Source organism: Heliconius melpomene, chromosome 16 (assembly GCF_056956725.1).
Source record: "Heliconius melpomene rosina isolate 202511_hmr_F chromosome 16, ASM5695672v1, whole genome shotgun sequence".
NCBI classification, from domain to species: domain Eukaryota; kingdom Metazoa; phylum Arthropoda; class Insecta; order Lepidoptera; family Nymphalidae; genus Heliconius; species Heliconius melpomene.
This window is the reverse complement of record NC_140404.1, coordinates 6965824-6990305: the sequence shown is the minus strand read 5'-3', so window position 1 is coordinate 6990305 and position 24482 is coordinate 6965824. Positions and strand designations below refer to the sequence as shown.

Here is a 24482-nt window from a genome sequence, read left to right as displayed (position 1 = left end):
GCTGTTGCTTAGCAACGCGTAGCGACGATTGTTATTAACATGGCGGAATAAATTCCTTGTCAAATTAATTATTTTAATATATTGGTATATAACGAAAATATTACAAATATGAGAAAAAAAAAGTATCCTATGTTCATCCCGGGACCCTCAAGTATCTCTATATGAGTATTTTATCACAATTAAATTAGCGGTTTGGCCCTGATTGCGGAAAAGACAGACAGACAGACAGACAGACAGACAGACAGAGTTACTTTCGAATTTATAATATAGGTATGGATGGCAGCGATGACGTAGTATTAAGACTTTCCTTTCTCCTTTCTCCACTCTCTGCCTTTTAGCGTAGCAGCAGTTCAACGTAGTGCTTCGTGCAAACTGAGCGGGAAAATTAAATTAATTATTCTTACAAGTGGGGATCGAATCTACAACCAAAGTAATAGTTAGATGTAGTCCTACGCCATGATGACCTCTCTCGTATATGCGTGTTCCAATCTATATTTGTAAAAATAAACAGACATACCTACCTATATATTTAATTTCAGAAAGTTAATCATAATTACATAAAAAAAATCCAGAATATAAATAACCAAATAACAGTAATAACCGACCTGCTGCTGCCATAAGTAATTTTCGTAAACATCCAGTGCTATATTAGTAATTCATATGAAATGGCATATAACAATAGTAATCAGGTTTGGAAGGCGAAATCACATTTAGTGGGCGAGGCGGTGCCAAGCACAGATTTCGTAGGCAATGTATCGTGAAATTAGTTTAGTGGCACTATATAATTACGTACCCCCTTTTTTTATAGACCCTCGGTATGGGGTTCTCCCCCTATTCTGTTATGACGAAAATGTCAACCCGGTATGCGACTTGATGAATTGACACTATTTTAAACGTCCTTATCCCAGTCCTCTCAATAATAAAAAAAATTGACTCATTGACGTTAAGAATCCATTTGTAACGTGTGATACTTACGTGTGGATGTTTTTTTGAAAGAAATATTAAATTTTATTTATTTAAAAAAAAAATACGTTCAGGGTTTACTTTTCTCTAATAATATATTTATTAAGAATTCGTTTTAGGTAAGTGCTAAGTAAATAAACGTATTTTATACACAAAATATATTAGGGCAAAGGGCTTAAAAATAGGTTAAATAAATAAAACCCAAACAAACTGCAAGATACATTTCATAGATTTATTATATAAAATCTTAATTCTACTTTGAAATTTAACTTACATAGTATAGTAACATGTGAAATGTACAGAGCTATTCCAATAGTACAGACAATAGTAAGTTAGCTATAATTATTGCGCAGGGCCTTCCCCGAGTCGGGAGATCCCTAAAATACTTAAATCTTATAAAATACATACATTATTTATCAATAAACGACGAAGCTCATATTTACTCCTATTTATATCCAATCATGTATTTACATCATGATATGACTGAAAATATACGTATTTGCGAAAACAATTGTAATTACAAGCACCTAATTTTATAATTATACTAATATGGCGGATATTAATAAATATGAAAATGATTATTTCATTAGTTGAGCTTTTCAATTTCATCTATAGTTTACGTAATTTGAAAATAATTCATCGATTCTCGTAACGTTAGTTAGTATAAAATGGCCGGTTTTGGTTTCATTCTGAATTTAGGGAATGTGTTCTAGTTTATAATTATTATGAAATAAAAGAATTGTGCTACAGTAAAAGATTCGCTATGGCTTTTATAATATAATACTAGAAAAAATATTTATATATGTAATTTAGTTAATATGCATTTTGTTTGTAGATTTAATTCGACTGCGCTATAAATAGAAATATTGGTGACGTAAGTACAATATAATACAAGCTCTTACATAGTACAAATGATATGGGGAGGAAAGGCTCCGTTTACACTTTTGCGGTATTTGTGCGCGCGTTTAATGCTTGTTTTTCAGTTTTGCTTATTAATACATTGTGTGAACGATCATTAACATTTCCAATATTTTATGTTTCGGGACTCGAATATTTTGTATAATATTTTATACCAAAAATAAATATGTAGGGGTGAAGAAGTGTCTTAAAATTAGGTTCCTTCTTGCCTACACTCCCATATGCGTGAAGCTAAATAAGAAATATATATACATATAATAGAATTTTTTTGTATATTTTTTCAATTAATAGCTTTGTTTTTTTAAGCAGACACATATCGCTTAAGTGTAAACGTTACATCCACTTTCAATAAGGTACCAATGAGAATGATACGTGAGAAAAGTCTTACGTACTAATTATCTAGACACATTTAGATTAAACTTTTTTGTACAAAAATATGCAGAGTATTTCCTAAACACTGGTTACAATATATTTTCTTCACAATTTTTTTTTATAATATAAATAAATATTTTGAGTCAGTATGCACGCAGACATAGGGAAATTCTTCATTATTTCAAATGATTTGAACTCATCACGTTCAATAATTTTAAAATATTATTTTTGAAAGTTATAATTAAATATTATTTTCTTTAGAATAAAAGATGAATTAATATTTCCAAATTTATTTTTATTAATGTTACCGATTTCGATAGTATTCTGATTATAAAAAAACTATTTAAATAGATACAATAGGCCATTATTCCATACGTCCACGAATACATACTCTAGACACTCAAATGAGCAATATTTACTAAAATCAAATATTTATAATACATATTATTGCTGTTTCGTTCCTAATAAATACGGTTGTACCGTACACCTCTATTTTATATGCGTAGGTTAAAAAAAAGGAAAGCGATCTAACCCGATAGTTTTTTTTATGTATATTCTTCATTCATTAATTAATTCTATATAAAAGAAGACCTGTATCTTAAAATCAAAGTAATTCCTAGTGATAAGTTTAAAAAAAGCGTAAATACTTCGTAAAATCGTAAAACATGGGTTAGACCACTTTTCCAGATTCGAACTTAAGTACTTTTTATTTAAAATCTTAACATTTTATTTACTTAAAAGATACCAGTTAAGTATACGAGTATTTCTATATTACGGCAGTGGCAAAGGAATGTGAATTCTATTGTACTACAGTCTGTGATTATATTTAAAATATTCATTTCTGTAGAAACTTCGTACTTAATAAGGTATTTTTCATTAAATTTCAATATAAATACATGTAAGAAACAATAACTTTCAAACCAGTGTTCGACATACACTTAATAAAATTATATATCCTAAACGAATTTCTTATGTATCACAGGCTTAAATTATATTCATTACATTTAGGGACGTGCATTCTATAGTACACTTATATTAGAAAAGAATTAGGTAACTATTTACACGAAAAGGGGGGAAAATAATGAGGCCACAACCCTCGGAGATTCGCAAAATACGAAATACGAACCGAATAACGATACGTATTATTCACCCATTACAGAGAGAACATCTTGATCACTCGCTAACAAACTTAATTAAGATACGTGTTTTCTAAGTTCTTTCATTCAAATAGTACTTGTACTGGATTTTAAATATAAATGATTAAATTAATTGTTATCATAAAATAAATAACATTCCACATATATATATTTCAATGATGCTATCGAAATTACCTGGTGATAGTGATATAATATGACAAATAAATTTATCTGATGCATTTATCGAAAACGTAAATAATAATATGGAAATGCCTAGCAGGATATACTGAATAAATACAATTAATAATTATGATATATCACACGCACTACAATGGCTTATAGGCAATTTAAATGCAATGCTAATAATATGTATGAGTCTAACTGCTAATAATGACAGGCGATGGTACTGGGTTCAATCCAATCTGTTCACTAAATTATAGTAGTTATTAAAGTATTGAAAACAAAGTAATTTCTTTTCTAAGACTACTTACTCGAAGCGTACTTATAATGATAGATGAAATCTTTTTACATATAATGTTTAACAAAGCAACGCACAACGCTATAGTCCTTAAAATTATTATGTCCATTTATATCAATCACCTTCTCATGTTCCGATGTATGTAGAACTGTAAAACCTGTAGTTTTTCATATAGGAATTTTATTATTTTCATATATTATATAAATATAATTATTTCAATTAAACACAATATGTTCTTCTTCAACATTTGTATTGATAAACGTTTATTTATTTATAATTTAAAATCACTGGCTATACGTTGATTTACGGTCACATCACTATTTTCACATAATAAAGGGTGTTCACTTGTTCTATTGGCTTTAGTCTATGATTTACGACACTATACAGTTTTAACGGGGCACTAAATTCACTACTGAGGTGTTCAAAATGGAGGGTACATTCACGAGAGTATATTGAAGTATTTGAGGGCGTTCGAGACGTACGGCACTGGGATGGAGCCGGCGTAGTAGTTGACGGATTGGAACATGAGATAGGCGATGTTCAGAAGCTATCACACAATCTCGTTCGGGTGCGTGTTTTGATTTGAATCGTTCTGTCTCGCACATTGCTGGAAATGGAAATTGTTTTGGTTTATTACTTATTTATATTTATATAATAACAGGGATCCACTCGTGTTTCTCCTTCCTAAACTTATTGTTATATTATAAAACTTATAGCCGAAATAAATTGTATTGTATTTATTATTCCGATATACTGCAAAATTTCTAATCTAAATCCGTTCAGTCATTTTTGCGTGAAAATAGAATAAACATCCATCCTCACAAACTTTTATGACGATCATTTATTAAATTAAATAATAACATTAAGTAGAATATAATAAAAAAAAATGTTTTATACTTATTTAGAAAATAGAGTGATGTACCAAAGAATGCTCTCGAATGGTACACGGAGATTGCAGATTCAAATTCAATATAAGAAATTCATAAAGCTAATCTTAAAATAAAACAAAAGTATAATTTACTAAGTAAACTAGAAAACCCAACGATATTTAAAATAAGAAGTTAAATGTTATTTGACTTTAGTTCTAACGTCGAGAGGGAGTTTTTGCAGCCGCTTCCTGACACTCCATTGTACAAAGGCTCTTTTGTTTGTAGACAAAGTTAAGTTACCTCTTGTTTTCTTTCCCAAGTTTTCATGGCGGTCTTATATTTTTCGAACTCGTGACACCAATTCGAGTATATCTTTTGGTATTCATTGCTTTTCTCCGGCGGTGAACATCTGGAGAAAGATTTGGTTTAATATTTTTGTGTTATGCATTTGAATTTTGAATGCTTTGGATATGTTAGTTATTGAAGATAATATTTTTGATTCGTGCTCCTTGATTTGATACCATTTGACACCAGAACGAAGAAATGAAAATATTAATTATTTAATTTCCTCGAGCGGGAATCGAACTCATAGCTCACGACTGAAGGCTTTTAAATTTTTTTATTCAATAAGCAGCTATAACAATGTTTTAATTAGAATTTTAATATATCAAATATTGTAATAAATTAAATAAATCTTAAGCTAACTTAAAATGATATGATAATGATGATGATAATGATAATGATCATTATATTTTTCTTACCTATGAGTATCAACAGTGATATTGTAGGAGCAGAGCAAGGAGCCTCCAAGCCAACAGTCGTACCTTCCAGCGTCAGCCTCGTTCACAGATATTATAAGTAAACCGTGTTCTGAAGTCTCTATATACTTTTCTGGTTTGCTGTAAATTATTTAACAAAATTAGTACTTTTATCAGCATTGAAGAAGAAAAACAGAGGGAACTTTATGTCATGAGGGATAGTCTTCTAGACTTTCCGCAGGAATCCTTGTTTGTTGATTTTGTTAAGCTTGTGATATATTTTAATATTATAAAGGAATAATAAAAAACGAAGATTTTTTTTTGTAAAAACGTAGGAAATATTCCAAGGTACAATTTTCTACGTATTGGCCTATGATTATATAAGGTCTCCAAGGCTAAAATAACCCGACAACAAGAAAATTTAGCATTTATACATAAGTATTGGGCCTTTGGCTACCATAAAATCACATTAGGATGCAAATCTCTAGAAAAAAAACTTCTACTTAGCTACTCCGGAGCTATTTGTATTTTATTATTAAATTTATTGTTATTATTGTTATAGTATAATCGTTGTGGTGTCACTATTGGAATGTTTCTGAATTCGACACATTACATGTTAAGTGGCGGAACTTAACGCCGTACTTTGACGGACTTGGGGATACAATCTACAATCAGACGCTATCGTACTGCACATTTATATTAAAAAATAATATTTTCCGAGCCAACAACGTCTCTTACAGCAGTGAAGAAGAAATAATTATTAAGAAGCGATTTCAAATATATTGTTATTACAATTATTTCAGACAAATAATATTTTGATCAAAATAATTTAAATTGCTTCTGCTATCCATTCGGACGTCATTTAAAAATACTGTTAACCCCTTTTTCCATTTAACCTCACCAAATTTGATATCCTATTATCTATCTGTATTTTAAGATATAATTATGGTAGAGCGAATAAACCCTCGTTTAAAAACGTGGGATGTAACGGAATCTCGAGTTTCCGTTTGCATTTTAATTACGAAGGAAGTGGCGATAATGGTGGTTTTGGAAACACTTTAATTAGTGTTGTTACACGCGTGTTCAGTTCGTGTGAGCAATGAATAATTACTTTTTGCTACTTTTTGGTATAATTTGACAGTTAAAAGCAGCACCAGTGACATCTGTTTGAAACAATTGTAAAATATATTTGTATGAGTTTATATATTTGGGTAATATAGGGGACGTTACAGCCTAAGCTAACTGTGTTAGTCATATTGAATTAAAGTTTCATATGGTTAGCTTCAAAATAAACAGTTTACTTAATAATACAAATATATTTTGTCAAAAATCCCTTCAAATCGATATTATATTATAAACAAAAACAGTTTCACAGCATTTTTTCGAATAGCAAGTTAGAAAGAAGGGACAGTCGAGAAGAACCTAGTTTTAAGACATTCTGCTGCTCACGCCTAATTTTCGAGACATTGCGTGTGGAGGGGACAACTCAACGCCACGCTTTATATACCAGATTGGGAAAATTATAATCATTTTCAATATTATCATATAGTTAAATGTAAAAGTTTGTTCCATAACATTATTAACTTAAGAGAACTGGCAACTTTAAGGGACTTAGCGACGCTATTAACATACTTGAAAGTGATTGGATGTCTTCCCTTTTCTCTTGAATAATGGTACCACGTAACTGCTCTAGGTTGAAGCACTTCCGGCATTTTGACGAAACTACCGAGATGTAAACTCTGGCCCCATGTAGCTGATACACTTTTTCTTGAAATTGATGAATCACAAATATCAGCCGTTTCATTTGCCACATCTTGTATTAATCTGTTAAAGGAATTATCATTTATTTATTTGTATTTATAGAAAATATTTTGTTGTCAAAAAGTTGATATTTAAAAAAAAACTATCAAACAACGAACGATTGGGAAGAATATACAAGAGATAATAATAAATTTAAAATATATATTTTTAGCTTCACGCTTTATCCCGCACACAGCAGGACAGAGGGAACATTGCATGTTGAATGGCGGTACTCAACTAAGGTAAACTTAGTACCAGAGTGAAGAAATTAAATTCTAATATAATATTTCATTCCCCTGAGCGGAAATCGAAACCATAACCGTCGCATTATAGTCTTACACTTGTGTTTCTGGTCTCATATTATAATAATTGTAAGTACAATTACAATTTTTTCTTATATATAAAATAATATTCAATAATAAACTGTGCTACAGCTAGTGAGCTCGACCGTAGATAATAAGAGCTAACGCCTCACTGTACACAAAGGCTCTAATAGCCCACCATTATGAAACTATTATAAAGTCATATACACATATAATAAACTTGTTAGTTTAATTAATTTAATTTATTTTTATCAATAATTAATTAATTATTATAATTATCTGCTTATTTTTATAACTATTTTTAAAATAATTAATTGCAGCTTTAATCTTAAATGTAATTTTTAATAATTAATAATTAATATATATTAATTCTTCTAATTTTATCTTATTGTCATTTAATTAATAACTTATTTATTATACTAATTGGAATTTTATTTCGGAAATAAAGATTTTTATTAATATCATTATTAAGTAGATTAAAACAGCAGGTATTTTAAAATTTTGTATCTAAATACATAGATTAAACTATTACCATACCAGTTTCATCACTAAAATATGTTTATAATATATATACCGATTACACACTTTGCATGTCGGGCGAGTGCGCTCTGATTAGCTAACAGAATGTATCGTTATTAAATTTCACGCTGCGGTATTGGAACCCCGTACCTACAGGGCGAATTGAATACGGTTTATCGATGCTCGTTATTTTATGCGCATATTAATTGAAGTTTAGTTTGATGTTTCGAGCGTTTTTAGGTGAATTATGGAATTTTGGTTCAATTTTTTTCTCAGTTTCACATTGTGGCCTATCTTGCATACCTTGACGCAGAGAGAACTTAGTGTTAAGACACTCCGTTCTTAATTTTCTGCATTATTTTTCACTGAGGTTTGTCTAGTTTTCAGAGCGAAGAAATGAATATATTAATAAAGAATAATTCATTTTCCTGAGTAGGCATCGATCCCACAACCGTCGCCTTTACAGTCATATCCTTGTGCCTCTGGGTCACGAGGGCCTCGTTTATTATGAATTATTTTATATTTTTACTGAAATAATCATGAAATGAGCGTCATTAGTTCTCAGAACCAATTACAATTAAATACAAAGACAAAATAATAAGCATCGTTTCCATTATCCGTTACGTATAATTTTAGAATAGTCATTTTCTGTAACTGCCGTACGCTTCACTAAGCCATTTATTTAGATGAATTTTTAACCATTTATCAATTAACTTAATAGCTAATGTTTTTAAACGTAAATCTATATATATAAAAACGAAAGGTCACTCACTCATCACGTAATCTCAGTAACTACATGTACTAGGAATCTCATATTTTGCATAGGAGTTACTTATAGGACGTAGGTGCTCGCTAAGACGGGAATTTGCAATATTCGACTTCTAAGGGGTTGTTTTTGGGGTTGAAAGTTTGTATGAAACTTCGTTACAACAAATGCTAGGAGTATCAAATTTTGCATGAACGTCACTTATAGGACGTAGGTACTCATGGAGACAGAAATTAATAAAAACGTAGTTCACGCAGGCGAAGCCGCGGGCGGGCCGCTAGTATCTTATATATTGCTTTAGTTATATGAAACATAATATTTATATTCAATTGATTTTATAACGAATATTTAGTTAAGTAGAGAGGGAACCTAATGTTAAGAAACTACGTTTTCCACGTTCCCTTCGTTCGTAAGTATAAAAATACTAAAATTGTAGTACTTACCCAGCATTATTAATATATTCTTTACAGATGCCAGTGTCCCGGTCCCAACCGCAGTAAGGGTCGCGTGCGCACCTCACGCAGGCGTCGTAGCGGCGCGTGCACAGCGCCAGGCGTAGCTGTAGCACTCGTCTATCCGATGCCGCATATAAGGACCCGTGTTCCCGAGATAGAGCCATTGCCTGTTTAATTTAAATGAAAACATTAATCTATACATTCATATATATATATACTCCTATAATAAAAATTAAACTTATTGCTGTCTGTATATGGAAAATATAAGAGGAAGAATTATATTTGTCAACCCAATACCATGATTTTTTACATTTTTGTCTGTGAGTTTCCGAACACTCACAAACAGCTTAACCGATTTAAATGCAGTTGTCACTATTAGTATTTCGATCGATTCCTAAATTAAAAAGTTATATCAATTAAAAATATTACTATAAACTGCCTTTTATTGAATTGGCTGAAACTTAATTTTCAATGTGTATTATATAGAAAACAATTCAGTTTAATAAATAAATAATCATGTAGTTTAAGCAGGCGACGCCGCGAGGCGGGTCGGTAGTATATATATTCCGTACATATATTCCATTGAGCTTTTCCAGAATTAAAAAATACTAAATATAGATGCAGATACATTTTATTTTGTATGAAAATAGGAAAAGGATAGAAATAGGGCAACAGTGCAAATTTACTAAAGCCTTGATACTAAAATCATGCTAACTTTAAAATAATTCTCAATGAAATGTGAATTAGGCCACTTCGCCAGCGTCCATTAGTAGTAGCGTAGTGCTTTACTTTACTAGGATTTAAAATTTTAAGATACTGTCGTAGTAGAAATATACTTTAGTAGTATTTATTTAATTCAAAAAAATCCTTTGAAATAATAATATAAATGCCTATAAAATAATTAAAAAATCAACTCAACGAATTTTTTTGCGTTTTATTTGAATTTTACTATGGTGGTTCTGTAATTAATATCTCGGAGGAGTTTAACCAAAAAAAATTCAAAAAATAAACAAGAATATTCATGTACTGCGTTATATATAGATATTATGTATGTATGTATGTACGTCAAACATTTTTAAAAGAGAACTACACCATTCCAGCTAAAACAGCTGCATTTTTAAAAGTCAATGTAATCACAAAAAATCGAGCACCCGTTTGAGTAGCAGCACTTGAAAATATTTTCGTCATCAATGTTAAAATTTCTGCTTCAATTTTTATCACGTTCATACGTGAAAAGCGGGTGTTAAAATGCAATTTATTCTTCACATACCTGAATTGGTTCGCCGGGAGTTACGTCGAAGATGTCAAGTAGAGCTGACTGGCTGTCGCCGTTGCGAGTCCACTGTACGATTTTATGAATTTTTCCCTCATCTGTAACAATCATAAATACATTGGACTCAGTTATGCTTTCTTTAAGAAAAAATGGTGACGATTTCTATAAATTTTTTTTCAGTTTCAGACAGACACTCCGCTCCCCACTTTCCCTGAATTCTGGAGGAATTGTGTGTTGAGTGGCGGAACTCAACGCTGCGCTTTGCCTTGACATCAGAGCGAAGAAATGAAAACGTTAAATATTTTATTTCCACGAGTGGGAATTGAACTCATGACCTGTCACGTTGTCAGGCACACAACTGGCCACGACTGGCCTCACAATTTCTATATACTTTTTTATAACTGCAAATACATATGTTAGAGTTAGCTTGCAATTATTATTTTAATAAAAGGAATGGAAATTGAAACCCGTCGTTTTTCACAAGAACACGTAAACGTTCATACGAATCCATTCATTAGTAGCTTTAGTTTCAAATTATTTATTTATTTATTTCTGTTGTATCCCTTCTACCATCTCGTTTTCTTCGTAGTAATTAGGTTTTGTGTAATTGTGAAGGCAGCGTCTAGTCATAAGAGAAATTACAATGGTTCGTTACATCGGGGATCAATTAGCGAGGTCTGCAAGGCGACTGTTTATTGTATATATTATGCCTTTTGTCCGTTCTACGTTTGCTTTCAAAGTACGTACATTTTCGGAGCAAATTAATTTGGTGATACCTTTTGCCGTTTCCTCTCGTAGGTTGGGGGGGTTAGAGGGTAGCATGTGGCACAGTTTCGTATAATTTACATTAAATGGAGAAAATAAAATGTTAATAATTTTACGTATTATTAATTGGTGAATAAGTATTATTATTTAATTAACATTTTTGGGACTGTTGGTGAAATCGATCGATCGTTGTATATATGCTCGTATCTTTTGGGTGGGTTGAAATAGAAGCTACATTTTTTGTGCTTCAAGAAATTGTAATTTCAGCTTGATAGCTCCACGAGATCTCAAGATAAATGGTCTGTGCAAATGCACAGACGGACAGACACAGTGATCCTTTAAGGGTTCCATTTTTACACCTTTTGAGCTATGGAACCCTAAAAATGTATAAACTAATTTAAATCATATAAAATTAACCTTAACAATATAAATTTCCGATCGCTTAGTACAAAATCCGTCGTTGACGCGTCCAACAGATTACCGCTAAGCGGGATTTGTTAGTTTGTTGCTTTATCAAACACGAGCGAATAGTTGCTAACTATTGTACCGACCGCTATACTAAATTTTGTACTACATCAGTAAATGGAAATTCATTATTTATTATGGTTGTTTTGGATATGTTGAATAATATCATTTATGATGATTTAAAGCTTATTATATCATTTTATAGAAGTTACGTTATTTATATAGAAGCAGTCGTGGCATAGGGGCACTAACGAATGACTGTAAATTTGACATCTTGTGGGTTCAATCTCCACTCGAGGAAATGAAATATTAAATATTTGCATTTCTTCGCTCTGGTGTCGAGGGAAAGCGCAGCATTGAATTCTGCCAGTCAACCCGCAAGCCTGCTTTCAGAATTCTGTGGAAAGTGAAGAGCGGAGTGTCTCAACACTAAGCTTTCTCTGCCTGCTCTGCTACATACAGAATACAGCATGAAGCTTAAGCGTGAATATGCATACGTTGTTTAAATCGAAAGTTACTTAAGTGATAATAAGTTAAAACGCAATATGGCGGCCAATTGAATTTGGTACGTGCTCACAGTGTCAGTATTGTTAACATAAGGTCGCAGAATTGCAACCTCCTTACAAAATAGCCATCAAATTAATATTCGGTGCACGAATCATAATAGCTAATTGGATTAGACATGTACCGAAATTACCTAACTGAATTACATACAGGCATAGAGGGTACGTGTCGTCCTTAGGGTTAGCAACTTAGGTATTGCTTTTGTTGGATTTGTTAATCGATGTAAAATATAGATTTTTTTTCTTTTTTTTGTATGTAGGTTAAAGGGAAGTTATGAAATAAGGCTGTGTGTGTAATCGCGATGGTTTTGGGTTTAATTCCCACTAAAGGGAATTAATCATTTAATATTCTCATTTGAATCATTATCTTGTTAAAAATATGAAATGTATACAAAATCTTTCTTTAAACATTCATTAAAAAGAAATCAAATTTTATTTAAGCTTCCCTACAAATAAAATCAAATAATATTAATAAGTTAATCCAGTAAGTTCTTCTTTCTTTCTTTCTTTCTTCATTCGTCTAAAGATATAGAAAGGTTGAAAACAGAAGTACCAGCAGCTATACCAGGATGAATATAAAACGGAAAAGAAAAGAAAAAAATGTGATTTAATAATAATTTGACAATAATTATTAGGATATTTATATAAATACAAGATTCACCCCTGAGTTCTATGTATGTATGTTTGTACGTATGTATATTTCACACCCAATAGCAAAGCCTTATTGTTATTGTGTTCGTTAAGTTGTAGTAGTTGCGCTATAAATCAGTAATTGTATTACGTAGTTCATAATGAAGCGTAATACCCAGTTTGTGTCGTGCATGCGCGACTCACTTTGTATAGATCAATATTAAATTATACCTAAGACAAGGCCAGGCGTGGCCCAGGGGAACAAGCGTTGTGGGTTCGATTCCCACTCGATGAAATGAAATATTTTCATTTTTCCGCTCTGACGACCAGGGAAAGCGGCGGTGAGTTCTGCTATTCAACACAAATGCCTCTCGAATTCGACGAAGAGTAGGGAACGCAAGGGTTTCAATAGGAACGGAGTGTTTTAAACTAGGTTACTAGATTCTCTCTGCCTACTTATATTCGACAATCTTATATTATGTACCTACATATATCTGTATATGTACATATATCTATATATATAACTGTCAAAATGTTTAATATGTTAAAACCGAATTTGGATCCTTTCAAAGAAACTTTGAGCACAATGAAAACTTTGTAGACTTGAGGAACACTAATTGTGGAATATTAATAAAGTTACTACTATAGTATTGGAAAAGACAGGCTTTAACTCCTAGATACGCACGAGTAATACGTATTTAAATAAATTATATATTTATTACTATTTATATAATTTTCATTAGCTTTTTAGATGTGTATTATCAGGTGTCGGGGCAAAACGCGGCGTTAAGTTCCGCAACTCTACACCCAATGTCTCAAGAATTCAGCGAGAAAGTAGTGTCTTAACACGGGAAACAGCGTGATGCTAAAGAGCTTTTGATATAACACGCAAAAATAATTGAAAGTTCTTGATAGCTAATCAATAAAATAAATATCTTAATTTAAAACGTGATTTACATATGTATGAATAAAATTCTATATTCAATACACATATTTGGGCTGTGAAAGGTTTGAAGGTTACATTGATTCTGCGAATTTCCCACCTCCTAACAACGGCGTTATTCCGTCTTTATAATAAAATATATTTTTTATTATTTTTCTGATGGCAAGAGTACTTAGAGTTAGTTTTCAAATACGTACAAAAATCTTTAATTATCTATACTAATATTATAGAGCTTAAATATCTAACAATCCTTCAAATCAGATTTCAGATTAAAAAAAACTGCTGGTTCCAATTGAAAAAATATTTATGTGTTGATAGTTAATGGTTTTATTGTAATTGGTGCCAGGGATCAGAATTACCTCGGTCTCTTAAAATTATAAAAATAATGTTATTTTCATTCGGCTACAGGGAGCCGTAGGTAGAAAGAAGCATCGCCGCATAGTCCATAATATCTATACATTTCTCGTAAATGCGCTAAAACGATCTTATATAAAAACAATTATCGAAATTCGTAGAGACTTTAATAATAATTATAATTAGTAGTTTCAGCTACTTATTTCATTTATAAGTAAAATCGAGAATAGGAAATAAACATTACTTTCAGCAAACTACGAGAGTGATCGACATAAACAAGCTCTGGTAATTACTTCTGGAATACTGTATGAAGTAAGTTAACATATAGAAATTGCTCTCGCAAGATCTCTGACAGGTGGAATTACTATTCGATTTAAATTGTTAGAATCTAATGCTCTCTAAAATGTTAACAGTGTAGTTTCTAATTTAATATGTTGCTTAAATTTGTATTAGCAAAGATATTTATTTAAGGACATATTTTAAATTATATTACATGTCCAATTTATTTACTAAGCACATGCCCCATTTTGATATTAAAATACTAAAGAAATATTGATGTATTATTCGATGTTTTTATTTTTATTGATTTAAGTGAGAAAAAACAAAAATGAGTTATTCCATATTTAACGTTACTGTTACTTAATGGGCTGTAAAATAATGTTTATTAGTCAAAAAATAGTTTTATAATAATATTTTCCATATTTATGTGCCTTTTATTGTATTTGTAATAAAAATAATCAGACTTCTAAGTATTAATATTGAAAACAATCAATTTAGTGTTTTCATTGCTCAAAAACAAACAAATAAACATGATGATTTTCGCAACGGAGAGATAATCAAATCTCCGGATTATCATAACAGAGGGCGGTCTGGCATCGGCTGAATCAGTTTATAGAGGGAATATTTAATCACGTGTCGTCCAGTACGGCCGTACAGATAACTGACCAGCGCTTTAGGAAAACTTTACTGTCGTTACTATTCATTTTGACGTATATGAAATTGTTTTGAATTTTTTTTGTTATGGAAAATATTATTATGAAATATCTAAATGAGACATTTTGATAATTTTGAGTGCTTTTTATTGTTAAATGCATATCATTATATAAGCGATCAAATGATCAAATGCGCAAAGGATTCAGAAAATATCAGGATTGTATGACGGGAAGAATAAAATGAACTACAATTATAAGCTTGTAATGTTTTTTTCAACATGATATCTACAATGTTTCCCTCTTTAGATTATTCCGCTATTTTTACTGTAAGTTAACAAATATTAATATTATTCCTACTAGTGCAAAATTTCAGTATAGTAGTAAAAAATATGCACGAATTTACAAACAAACCTAAGAAAATCTATAACCCAATACAAACACAATGTATATACCATTTTTCCTACACCACAGTCAAAGTAAGTCAACATTTCAATCCATATCATTCCAGACACAATTGAGGCAATGTGATTAGCATCAGAAGTATAATAAAGGATAATGAGAAACATATTCGGGGCAATAGTGCCGGCATAAACGTGCCATAGAAGGTAATTACCCGATACCTTAATATTTGGCCTTCGCCAGTCGCTGTATAGATCTTTATCATGGCAACCCTAATCACCGCCGTAACTGCGGAAAAAGGTTGGAATTAATATTAAATGAGCCTGTTTTAGTGTTTTTAAACGACAATAAATGAGCCGTATGAAAGGATTGTATTACACTATTTTAATGGAATAAAGATAAGATAGATGAATAAATATTTTTTTTAGATTTACGCTATATCCCGCATCAGTACGCACGCATACAGCAGGTAGAGGCAAACTAGTGTTAAGACACTCCGTTCGTCACTTTCTGCTGAATTCCGGAAGCATTGTGTGTTTAATTGCTATGTGTCGTAATATAAAATAGAAAAAATAATAAATTAAATAGAGTAAATTCCTTCTTCTTCAATTAGAAATGACACATAGAAAATATAGTAATCCATCCATACCTATATTATAAATTCGAAAGTAACTCTGTCTGTCTGTCTGTCTGTCTTTTACGCAATCAGGGCCAAACCGCTAATTTAATTCTGATAAAATACTCATATAGAGATACTTGAGGGTCTCGGGATGAACATAGGATACTTTTTTTTCTCATATTTGTAATATTTTCGATATATACCCATATATTAAAATACTTATTAATTTGACATGCAATTTATTCCGCCAAGTTAATAACAACCGTCGCGTTGCTAAGCAACGATTTGCAAAGTTTTTGTTAGAAAACGTAACGCAAAATGAGCTTGCTTAACGCGTCTCTCTATTGATAACTAAAAATAATTTCATAAATATATTTGATAAATATTCGTATAGTTCAAGCGGGCGTAGCCGCGTTCGGGTCCACTAGTTGTATAATATATTTTACCATAAAAGCCTATAAAACTTATGGAGGCTTCTGAATTTAGTTGTAAGTTGGTTAAGTACCTATTTTGCATACATATGGGGTATTCCCATTGATGTTTCTCGAATAATGTATTAGACTTGTTCAGTGTGAAGATCAAGTTGATGCGATAATAGAGTACAAGGGAAAGCATTCAGCGTGTTTGTTTGTAGTCAGTGTGAGGTGTAAGGGGACGATGGAATCTGTTTACAGTAACCCTATGACACGCTAGTGCGTTAAGACGTGACACCTTGTGAAATGGGGACGTTGAAACATTACTTGTTTATGAACCAATTCCGTGTCAAATTTTGACAGTATATTTTATTTATTTAAAATAGTTGAAAAAATTAAATCAGTTTCCCGCTGTATCCCGTACACAGTACCCCCCACTTTCTAAAAAATTTTTCGAGGCATTGCGTGATGAGTGACAGAACTCAACGCTGGGCTAGTCAAAATAGTATTTTCAAAATATTTCATCATTAACGTTCGGTACATTAATATAATTATTTTTAATACCAATAATTATCAGGGGCCGAGAGCCCCTAAATTCAATTAATGTAAATTGTGTAAAGGCATCTTTAAGTAGGGATTTTTAAAAGCAAAGATGCGTAATTGTTTAATTAAATCACGAAAAAGCTAATAGGATTATTATTCAAAGCGAAGCGAGCGAGCGAAGCGTTAATTTAATATTCACCTCACGGCGTATGCCACGTAAAGAAAATTAATTAGATTCAAACATCGATACTGTATGAATGTAATCTATCTAACGTTCGGGCTTATAAATTCCCTCACTTACAGTCATTAATTCCGATCACAGCCGACTCTAGCAAAATAATTAAACAATCCCACATTGGTTCTGATCGGGGATTCCCCCTGGATCCGCTTTAGTAACGAATTAGGTACATAAGATAATATACGAAGCACGTCTCGCCGTAAACTCTTTTAGAGCCGCACCAACACTGGAATTAAATTATTCTACTTCTCATGAATCCCTACCGGGTGGCATGAAATTATATATAGCATGTATGTACATGCAGTATGTACAGAAATTTGTATAAATCATAAAATATTAATGTTTTTAGGCTATGAACGTTAGAGGTCCATTTATAAAAGTCGTTTTTACCCTACACGCAGCAGGGTAGGTAAAGGGAACATGGGAATCTAGTGTTAAGACACTCTGTTCTCATTAAGGCACCTCTATTCAACACTTTGCGCCAAACTTTGGAGGCATTGCATGTTGAGTAGCGGACCTTAACGCCGCTCTTTGTCTCCTTACCAGAGAGAGAAAATAAAAATATTTAATAGTCTACTTTTCTCGAGTTGGAATCGAACCCACACCCTGCCTGCCAGTCGCACGCCTGTGCCTCTGCGAAACAATTGGCCTCAAATCCTAGAAACGTGCTTTAAAAAACAGATAATATTACAATAAGTAGCTGTAGATATTATTTACATAACATAAAATGTTAAGTACAGGTTTCTCTTTGTTTAAGCATTACAAAAAGGTTATTTGAAGATATCTTAAACGTTTATTTCCCGTAAATTCCATTCAATATAATATTCCGGGGCCGAATGAAATTAGAGCCGTCAAAGCAAGGTAAGGGTTGGTGCAGGCCGTAATTATGTTTTCATATTTTCCTAGCCAATGATCAGGGAACCTTCAATAAAGGTTCAAAGAAATAATCCAGCAATCCAATAAAGATTTCGCCTCGACAGGCCTTAAGTGAAAACTTTTTTCGATCCCCCGAACAATATAAGTTTTATTCGTCGAAGTGGTGGTATAAATTCCCAAACACAAAGTAGCTCTAACATCTTTATTGGTTTTCATAAAAAGTCCCCGTTTAACCTATAGATTCGGGAGTGGGCGATTGGGTTTTCACTAAATTCACCTCTCACGCGCTGACGTTACTGACTTCTCCACGTTTCATTGCGGGCCGTCCTCATATATTTTTATCATCGTACATCAGATGTAATGAATGCTTATAAAGTATTTTCGGGTAATAGTGTCAGAATACGTTGCCGGTAAATGAAAGATATTTTTTGTTGTGCTATAATAATATATTTCGTTTTATTTTTCTAGAATAAGAAAAGTTGACTTAAGATAAATACAAAATTAATTCTAAAAAAAGTTAAAACAAATTTTAAAAAATTTTTTAATCTGAACATCACTAATTAAAAACTAATTTTCTTTATGGCAACACTAAATAACTACTTACGATTGATATCGACAAATACGTGCGGACTTTTATCACGAATCGCAATATGTATTTTATAGGCGCCGTAAATCGAGGAACGAGGCTTCTAACGTTTGCCTACGAGTTTTCCACCGACTTTTACGAGATTTGTCGTTAGAAATTTTATGTGATCGAGTGAGCCCTTTGACCGATTTCATAATATTTATGTTTTGATCGATATGAATAATTTGATGTTCCGAATCCAAAGTTTTCGCTGTAGCTATTAACGTTTAGTGGGCTTATACGATCGCGTTGTTTACGGGAGCATAAAAACTTACTAAAATGAAACGTTATTTTGATTTTGCTCTAAAAACATCTATTAAATAACATAGAGTCATTTATTATTATTTCGCAATCGAACCACTGTCTATTAAATTCAATAATAAAATACTTGAAAAGAGCGAGACCTGTATACTTGTTATTCCAGATTCAGATTTTATAATAAACCAACGATTATTCCGAACACGTAGTAAAGGTGTATTTTTAAAGACGGCTTTCGGCCAGCATTAGGGATGCCGCGGCCGCGCCACCCCAAGAACTTTCTCACCCGTACACCTTTTGATATTCAATATACTGCCGTACCGAAGCAATCCTTTGATGAGATGTTTTATGCAAAAAACGTTGGGTGCCTTTAGCGGGGCGCGAATAAGCGTTCAAAAGTGAACGCATTAGTATGCCCGATCCCGACCACCGCGGGGTCCCCATTTTTGGGGAATAAAAAATCAATGTTTATTTCCCGCCGGACGCGATTTGAATACAGATTATGAGGATACTAATTGTTTGTGTTTGTGTGAAGGTGCAATGGTTTTTTAAATTGCTCGTTACAAAATAAATTTGATCAAATTGTGTGTCACGTGCAGATGGAAAATGAATTCACTTTTTTATTATTTTTCTTTTATAATTTTATTACTAGACGAATAGATACTATAGTAGATTCTTTATTTTATGCTTCCTTGTTTTCCAGCTTCACGCTATTTTCCGCACATATCAAGGTGGCAGAGGGAACCTAGGAACCTTATATCCAGATGCTCCGTTCCCATGAAGACATTTCTATTCACCATTTAGTACAGTATAGTAGATTCATGGGTATTAAAATCATTTATGTAAGAACAAATATATTATAAAGACACCATAAATTGCTTTAAAAATTTAGTTCCAATATATCGTATGGGAAGCGATATATAAATTTAGTTCAGTCCCGTCCTGTGGGCAATGTAAGTTGAAGATGCCCGCACCGGCTCGATACATCAGAATAACTCCAAGAAGCTCCGGGAAGAATATTTCCTCGATTACGACCGACGATCGCAATATACGGCGTTACAGAATACGATAATTTAACCACCTTCACATATCATTTTACTCAAGCCGCATTTCATGTTTATGGCAAAACTTTGACTTGGTGCACTCAACAAAATGGCTTTCCAATACTTATAAAAGCGATATCGTATCGTACAACACTAAATATAATGTTCTCGTGTATGGAAAGTAGATTGCAAATTACCGTTCTCAGCATACACTTTGAACGTTAAATTATTAAGTGCCGTCACGAAGACCGTATCTTTGCTAAAATAGCGCATTAAATTTCAATATTTTGTTTCTTTTTTCAGCTTCATGCTGTATACCATGAAGTAGAGTAAGTAGAGTGGCGAGTGGCGGAACTGTACGCCGAGCTTTGCCTCAACATTAGAGCGAAGAAATGAAAACATTAAAATTTCATAATATTTTCCATATATGGACATTTTTCCTAACTGAATTCTGTAGAGTCAAAGAACGAACGTTTGCGACTTCGAGAGTAATGGTGTTATCAAAAAGCTATCATATTTCCAACGGCGACTCGGCCGTTAAGCCGACTGTGAATTTTAAATCGTTTTTAATAGCCATGTATCCCCCACATGACGTCAAAGCTAGCTTAGGGGGAGATGCATACTATTTGATTTCCCAGTTTTCGGTAGAGTAAACCGCAGCACTTTGGTTGTTACGAATGTTATAGAAACCACTCTTTTATGTTTCTGAACGGCGTAATTAAGTTTGGAGTTTGTTGTAATACGAGCTGGTGTCTGGGCGCGATATGTTAACATAAATATTGCGTTCGGATGTATACAAAGGCACCCTTGATGCTGAGGAGTGAGACTCCTCAATGTCGACATCAACTCGAGGAATTTAATTAACTTTGTTAACTACTAAATACTCTTAACGTCTTTGATACCTCAGTTCCTTTTCATTGACAAAAGGGGGGGGGGGGGTTGTGTACATGACAGTAGCTGTCAAAGTTTCATTAGGCCCCGCGGAACGTCTCCGAGCTCGTGGCAACAACGACTCGGGCGCGATAAAACAAATGAAATAAAGCGAGGAGGCCCGCATTGCGGGGAATCATAGTCTCATTTCTCATTGTCTGCCGCCACCTCGAGGCTCGGGCTACAACTTTGAAATGCCGCACCGATTTTAGTGCAGTTTAATGCATATTATAACGCGGTGAGCTCTCGAAACGGACCAGTTGGGGAGTAATATCGCGGCGGACGGCACGAGAGAACTCTTTATTGAAAGAGTAAACTGTCCTTTTTCACGAAACGCCTCAGGCTCTTTGTGATGCTGGAGTTTTACCCAACTTATTTGGTGCTCGAGTGTAAATAATAGCGAACTAAACGAGAAGAGTTACAGATTTTCGGTACCTACCTATATTTCTGTTTTGTGTGGTTTGAAAACTCGTAGCCGTTTAGCCGTTTAACGTTTACGACGTAGAGTAGCCGGAGTGTTTAAAGTCTGCGTAGTGACCTAGTTTGTTTCAGTCAGCTTTGTAATCAACGTACGTACCCGCAACCACAATGTGTTAGCGGCGGGGAGGCTTCACTCAACTATCGAACATCGGCACAAAGTTACATTATGCAGATTAACTTGAAGTAATTATTACAGTACGTGGCGAAAGTACGAGAGAACGTCAAAGGTAGTGTTTAACAATTTAATATTCTGCACACAAGCATTTCAAACGCCAACTCAAACGTACACTCCTTACGTAAAAGTTGGTCCGTAAACGAACTCCCCTTCGTTAGATATCTACGTGAGTTTAATCCATTCTAGCCTCACGGCAGGGTTCGGTTCGGTCGAATACGATTTTCGTAGGAAATTGGCGAAAATTGCAACAACATACGCGAGAATTACCTTTTGTGGGTGTTGTTTTGACCGGAGGTACAAATTTATATGGTGTGACGTGAGGCTTGTGCGGTCTGTGACCAGCGAATCGTCTATTTGCACTAAACTACTGAACTATATTTATTGTTTATTATTATAATAGAAAATGTTCGAATTAAATTTTATTAATTGCACACAAATAAATAAAAATAACTTATGTATGTATGTACCATATGTTTAATTTTCTATGTTCAAATTTTAGTAAACTAAATATACATTTACAATCTGATTATAATCGCGACGATTGTGGGTTCAATTTCCATTCGAAGGATAAAAACAAGAAAGCCGTGCTTTTTGTAACTACAGTAAGTAATGTCTCGAAAATTGGGCCGAAAGTAGGTAACGGAGTTATCTTAATACTAGGTTCCCCTTGTCTTTATAGCTATATGCGGGATACGCCGTGAAGCTATAAAAGTAGTAGGGTAAAAAAGTTGGATATAACTAATTAATTTATTCAATTCAACTCTTATAAAAATAAAAATTGTAACAGGACCTACATGAAAATATTGAGAAAAACACGTTTGTAAAATCAGGGAACTTACACGCAGCCAAGAAAAGAACAACACAAGACTAGAAACTGAATTTTCAAAGCGCCAAAACTGAAGCCCTCTTTGTTATGGTACGAAATAGCCAAACGGAATGCTGCACGGGAACAGCTTAAAAGCTTTAGTGCAAGCTTTTAAAAGTTAATAAATTGAGAGTTGACAAAAAGTGTTAAAGAGTAGGTGTTCCACACGCTATTTGGCTACATACAATGAACGCATAATCGGTTTTTCGTGTTTTGAATGGAATCCCCTGTTTCGACGAAGGTGTCGTGATGATGGTATTCGTACGCCAGTATGAATGTCCAGCCGTCGGGCCGAGACGAATTATGGCCTTTGTGCGACTTTCACCCGCGACCACTTTTTAATTTTCCTGTACACGAAGGAATTTTTTAATTCGTGAGCTTTTATGAAATTTTATGTCCTCCCGTGATTGTTCCCGATGTCACCCTTAGTTCGGGGTCTCTCTTATTGTTCTCGGAAAACTGGGTCGATAATATATTTTATCTAAAGTGACATTTTTATTTTATAAAATTGTTTTATGGTTAAACTGAATTTTTATTAAAGAGCTTTGTAGTATTTATCGTTATTTATCATAAATTATTTATTAAATTAAATGTATATTTGTTATAATTTACACAAGCCCTCAATATTATTGGTATTTGAGATGCATGGCTTCCTAAACCCTTATCTACAAACAATATTAAATTACGTCAGTCAAAATTAAGCCATTTTCGATATTTGATCAGTATTGACTATTACTAGCTATATACTACAAGTAACATCGAATCTTCCACCTCGATTGCCTTAAGATCGTCGAATTTATGTTCATATTCTGAATAAATAATGCACCTTATACGTGAAATGAGAGACGTAACGCGGTTATCAGTTTATATAGACAGCGGTACTCCGGGGATTAAATAATTAGATTAATCCATTAAGATAAATGTATAATAATGTTCACTAGGGACAAAGCTTACTGACTCTATGAACAACCATTTGTGTACCATTAGTTTGTACTATAAAATTTAATTTAACCATATATATTTAATACAAAATGAGGCAAAAATACCTATTTTAAATAATTTTAAGTTTGAAACCAGTAAAATATATAAGAAAAGCTAGCACTTACTTGTTCCCGCGTAATAAACAGTGTAGTCCAGCTGATGTCCTAGCATATCCACTTTCACTCTGTCCACTACAAGTCGCGTGAAGAACAGATCTCGCTTGTAGTAGATCGGCTTTTCATGTTCGTGGGATACAGCACTGTCCATCAGTGGATGCGACCTGTTACAATAAACATTTTTTTATCACGCTATATCCCGCATAGGGAACTTGGGAACCTAGTATTACGACATTCCGTTCTCGTTCCCCACTTTCAGTTTATAGCGATAATTAATGTATGAGAAATAAATCTACTCACCTAGGCGAAATACATAATAAATTTACATTTATTCAGTATAAATTGTAAATTGCATTTTCAATAGATAAATAAAAAATATATGAATATTACCTACAACAGATAAAAATATTATACTCCACAAAGAATAGACAAAGCATGAAATATGCCGCTGATAGATGAACGGTGTTGCCAACACCAGTTCTCAATTTAATTAAAAAATAAATTTAAAAAAAAATTCAATCTAGCACGAGAGAAATTCTATGTATTATTTCCACCCGACCGGTTCAGGTGAAGTGCTAAAATCTCAACGTTTCAACGTGAGGATTGTGTAAAAAGTGGGAAAAAAAATAATTGAACACT

General features: G+C 32.9%; 1 protein-coding gene across 4 annotated transcripts in view; it reads right to left on the bottom strand.

The window, feature by feature from the left end:
• Positions 1–1174: 1174 nt before the first annotated feature.
• The window catches only part of Sema2a (Semaphorin 2a), a 301672-nt gene continuing 278364 nt past the window's right edge, over positions 1175–24482 (bottom strand). For all 4 annotated transcript variants that reach the window (XM_085199139.1, XM_085199141.1, XM_085199140.1 and 1 more), the window contains 7 exons: positions 23853–24007; positions 10628–10728; positions 9346–9524; positions 7127–7318; positions 5498–5635; positions 5037–5145; positions 1175–4474 (listed from right to left, as the gene is read on the bottom strand). In XM_085199139.1, coding sequence (XP_085055265.1) covers positions 4418–4474; positions 5037–5145; positions 5498–5635; positions 7127–7318; positions 9346–9524; positions 10628–10728; positions 23853–24007 — 931 coding nt within the window. In that variant the 3' untranslated portion in view covers positions 1175–4417. The remainder of the gene's footprint in view (positions 4475–5036; positions 5146–5497; positions 5636–7126; positions 7319–9345; positions 9525–10627; positions 10729–23852; positions 24008–24482) is intronic.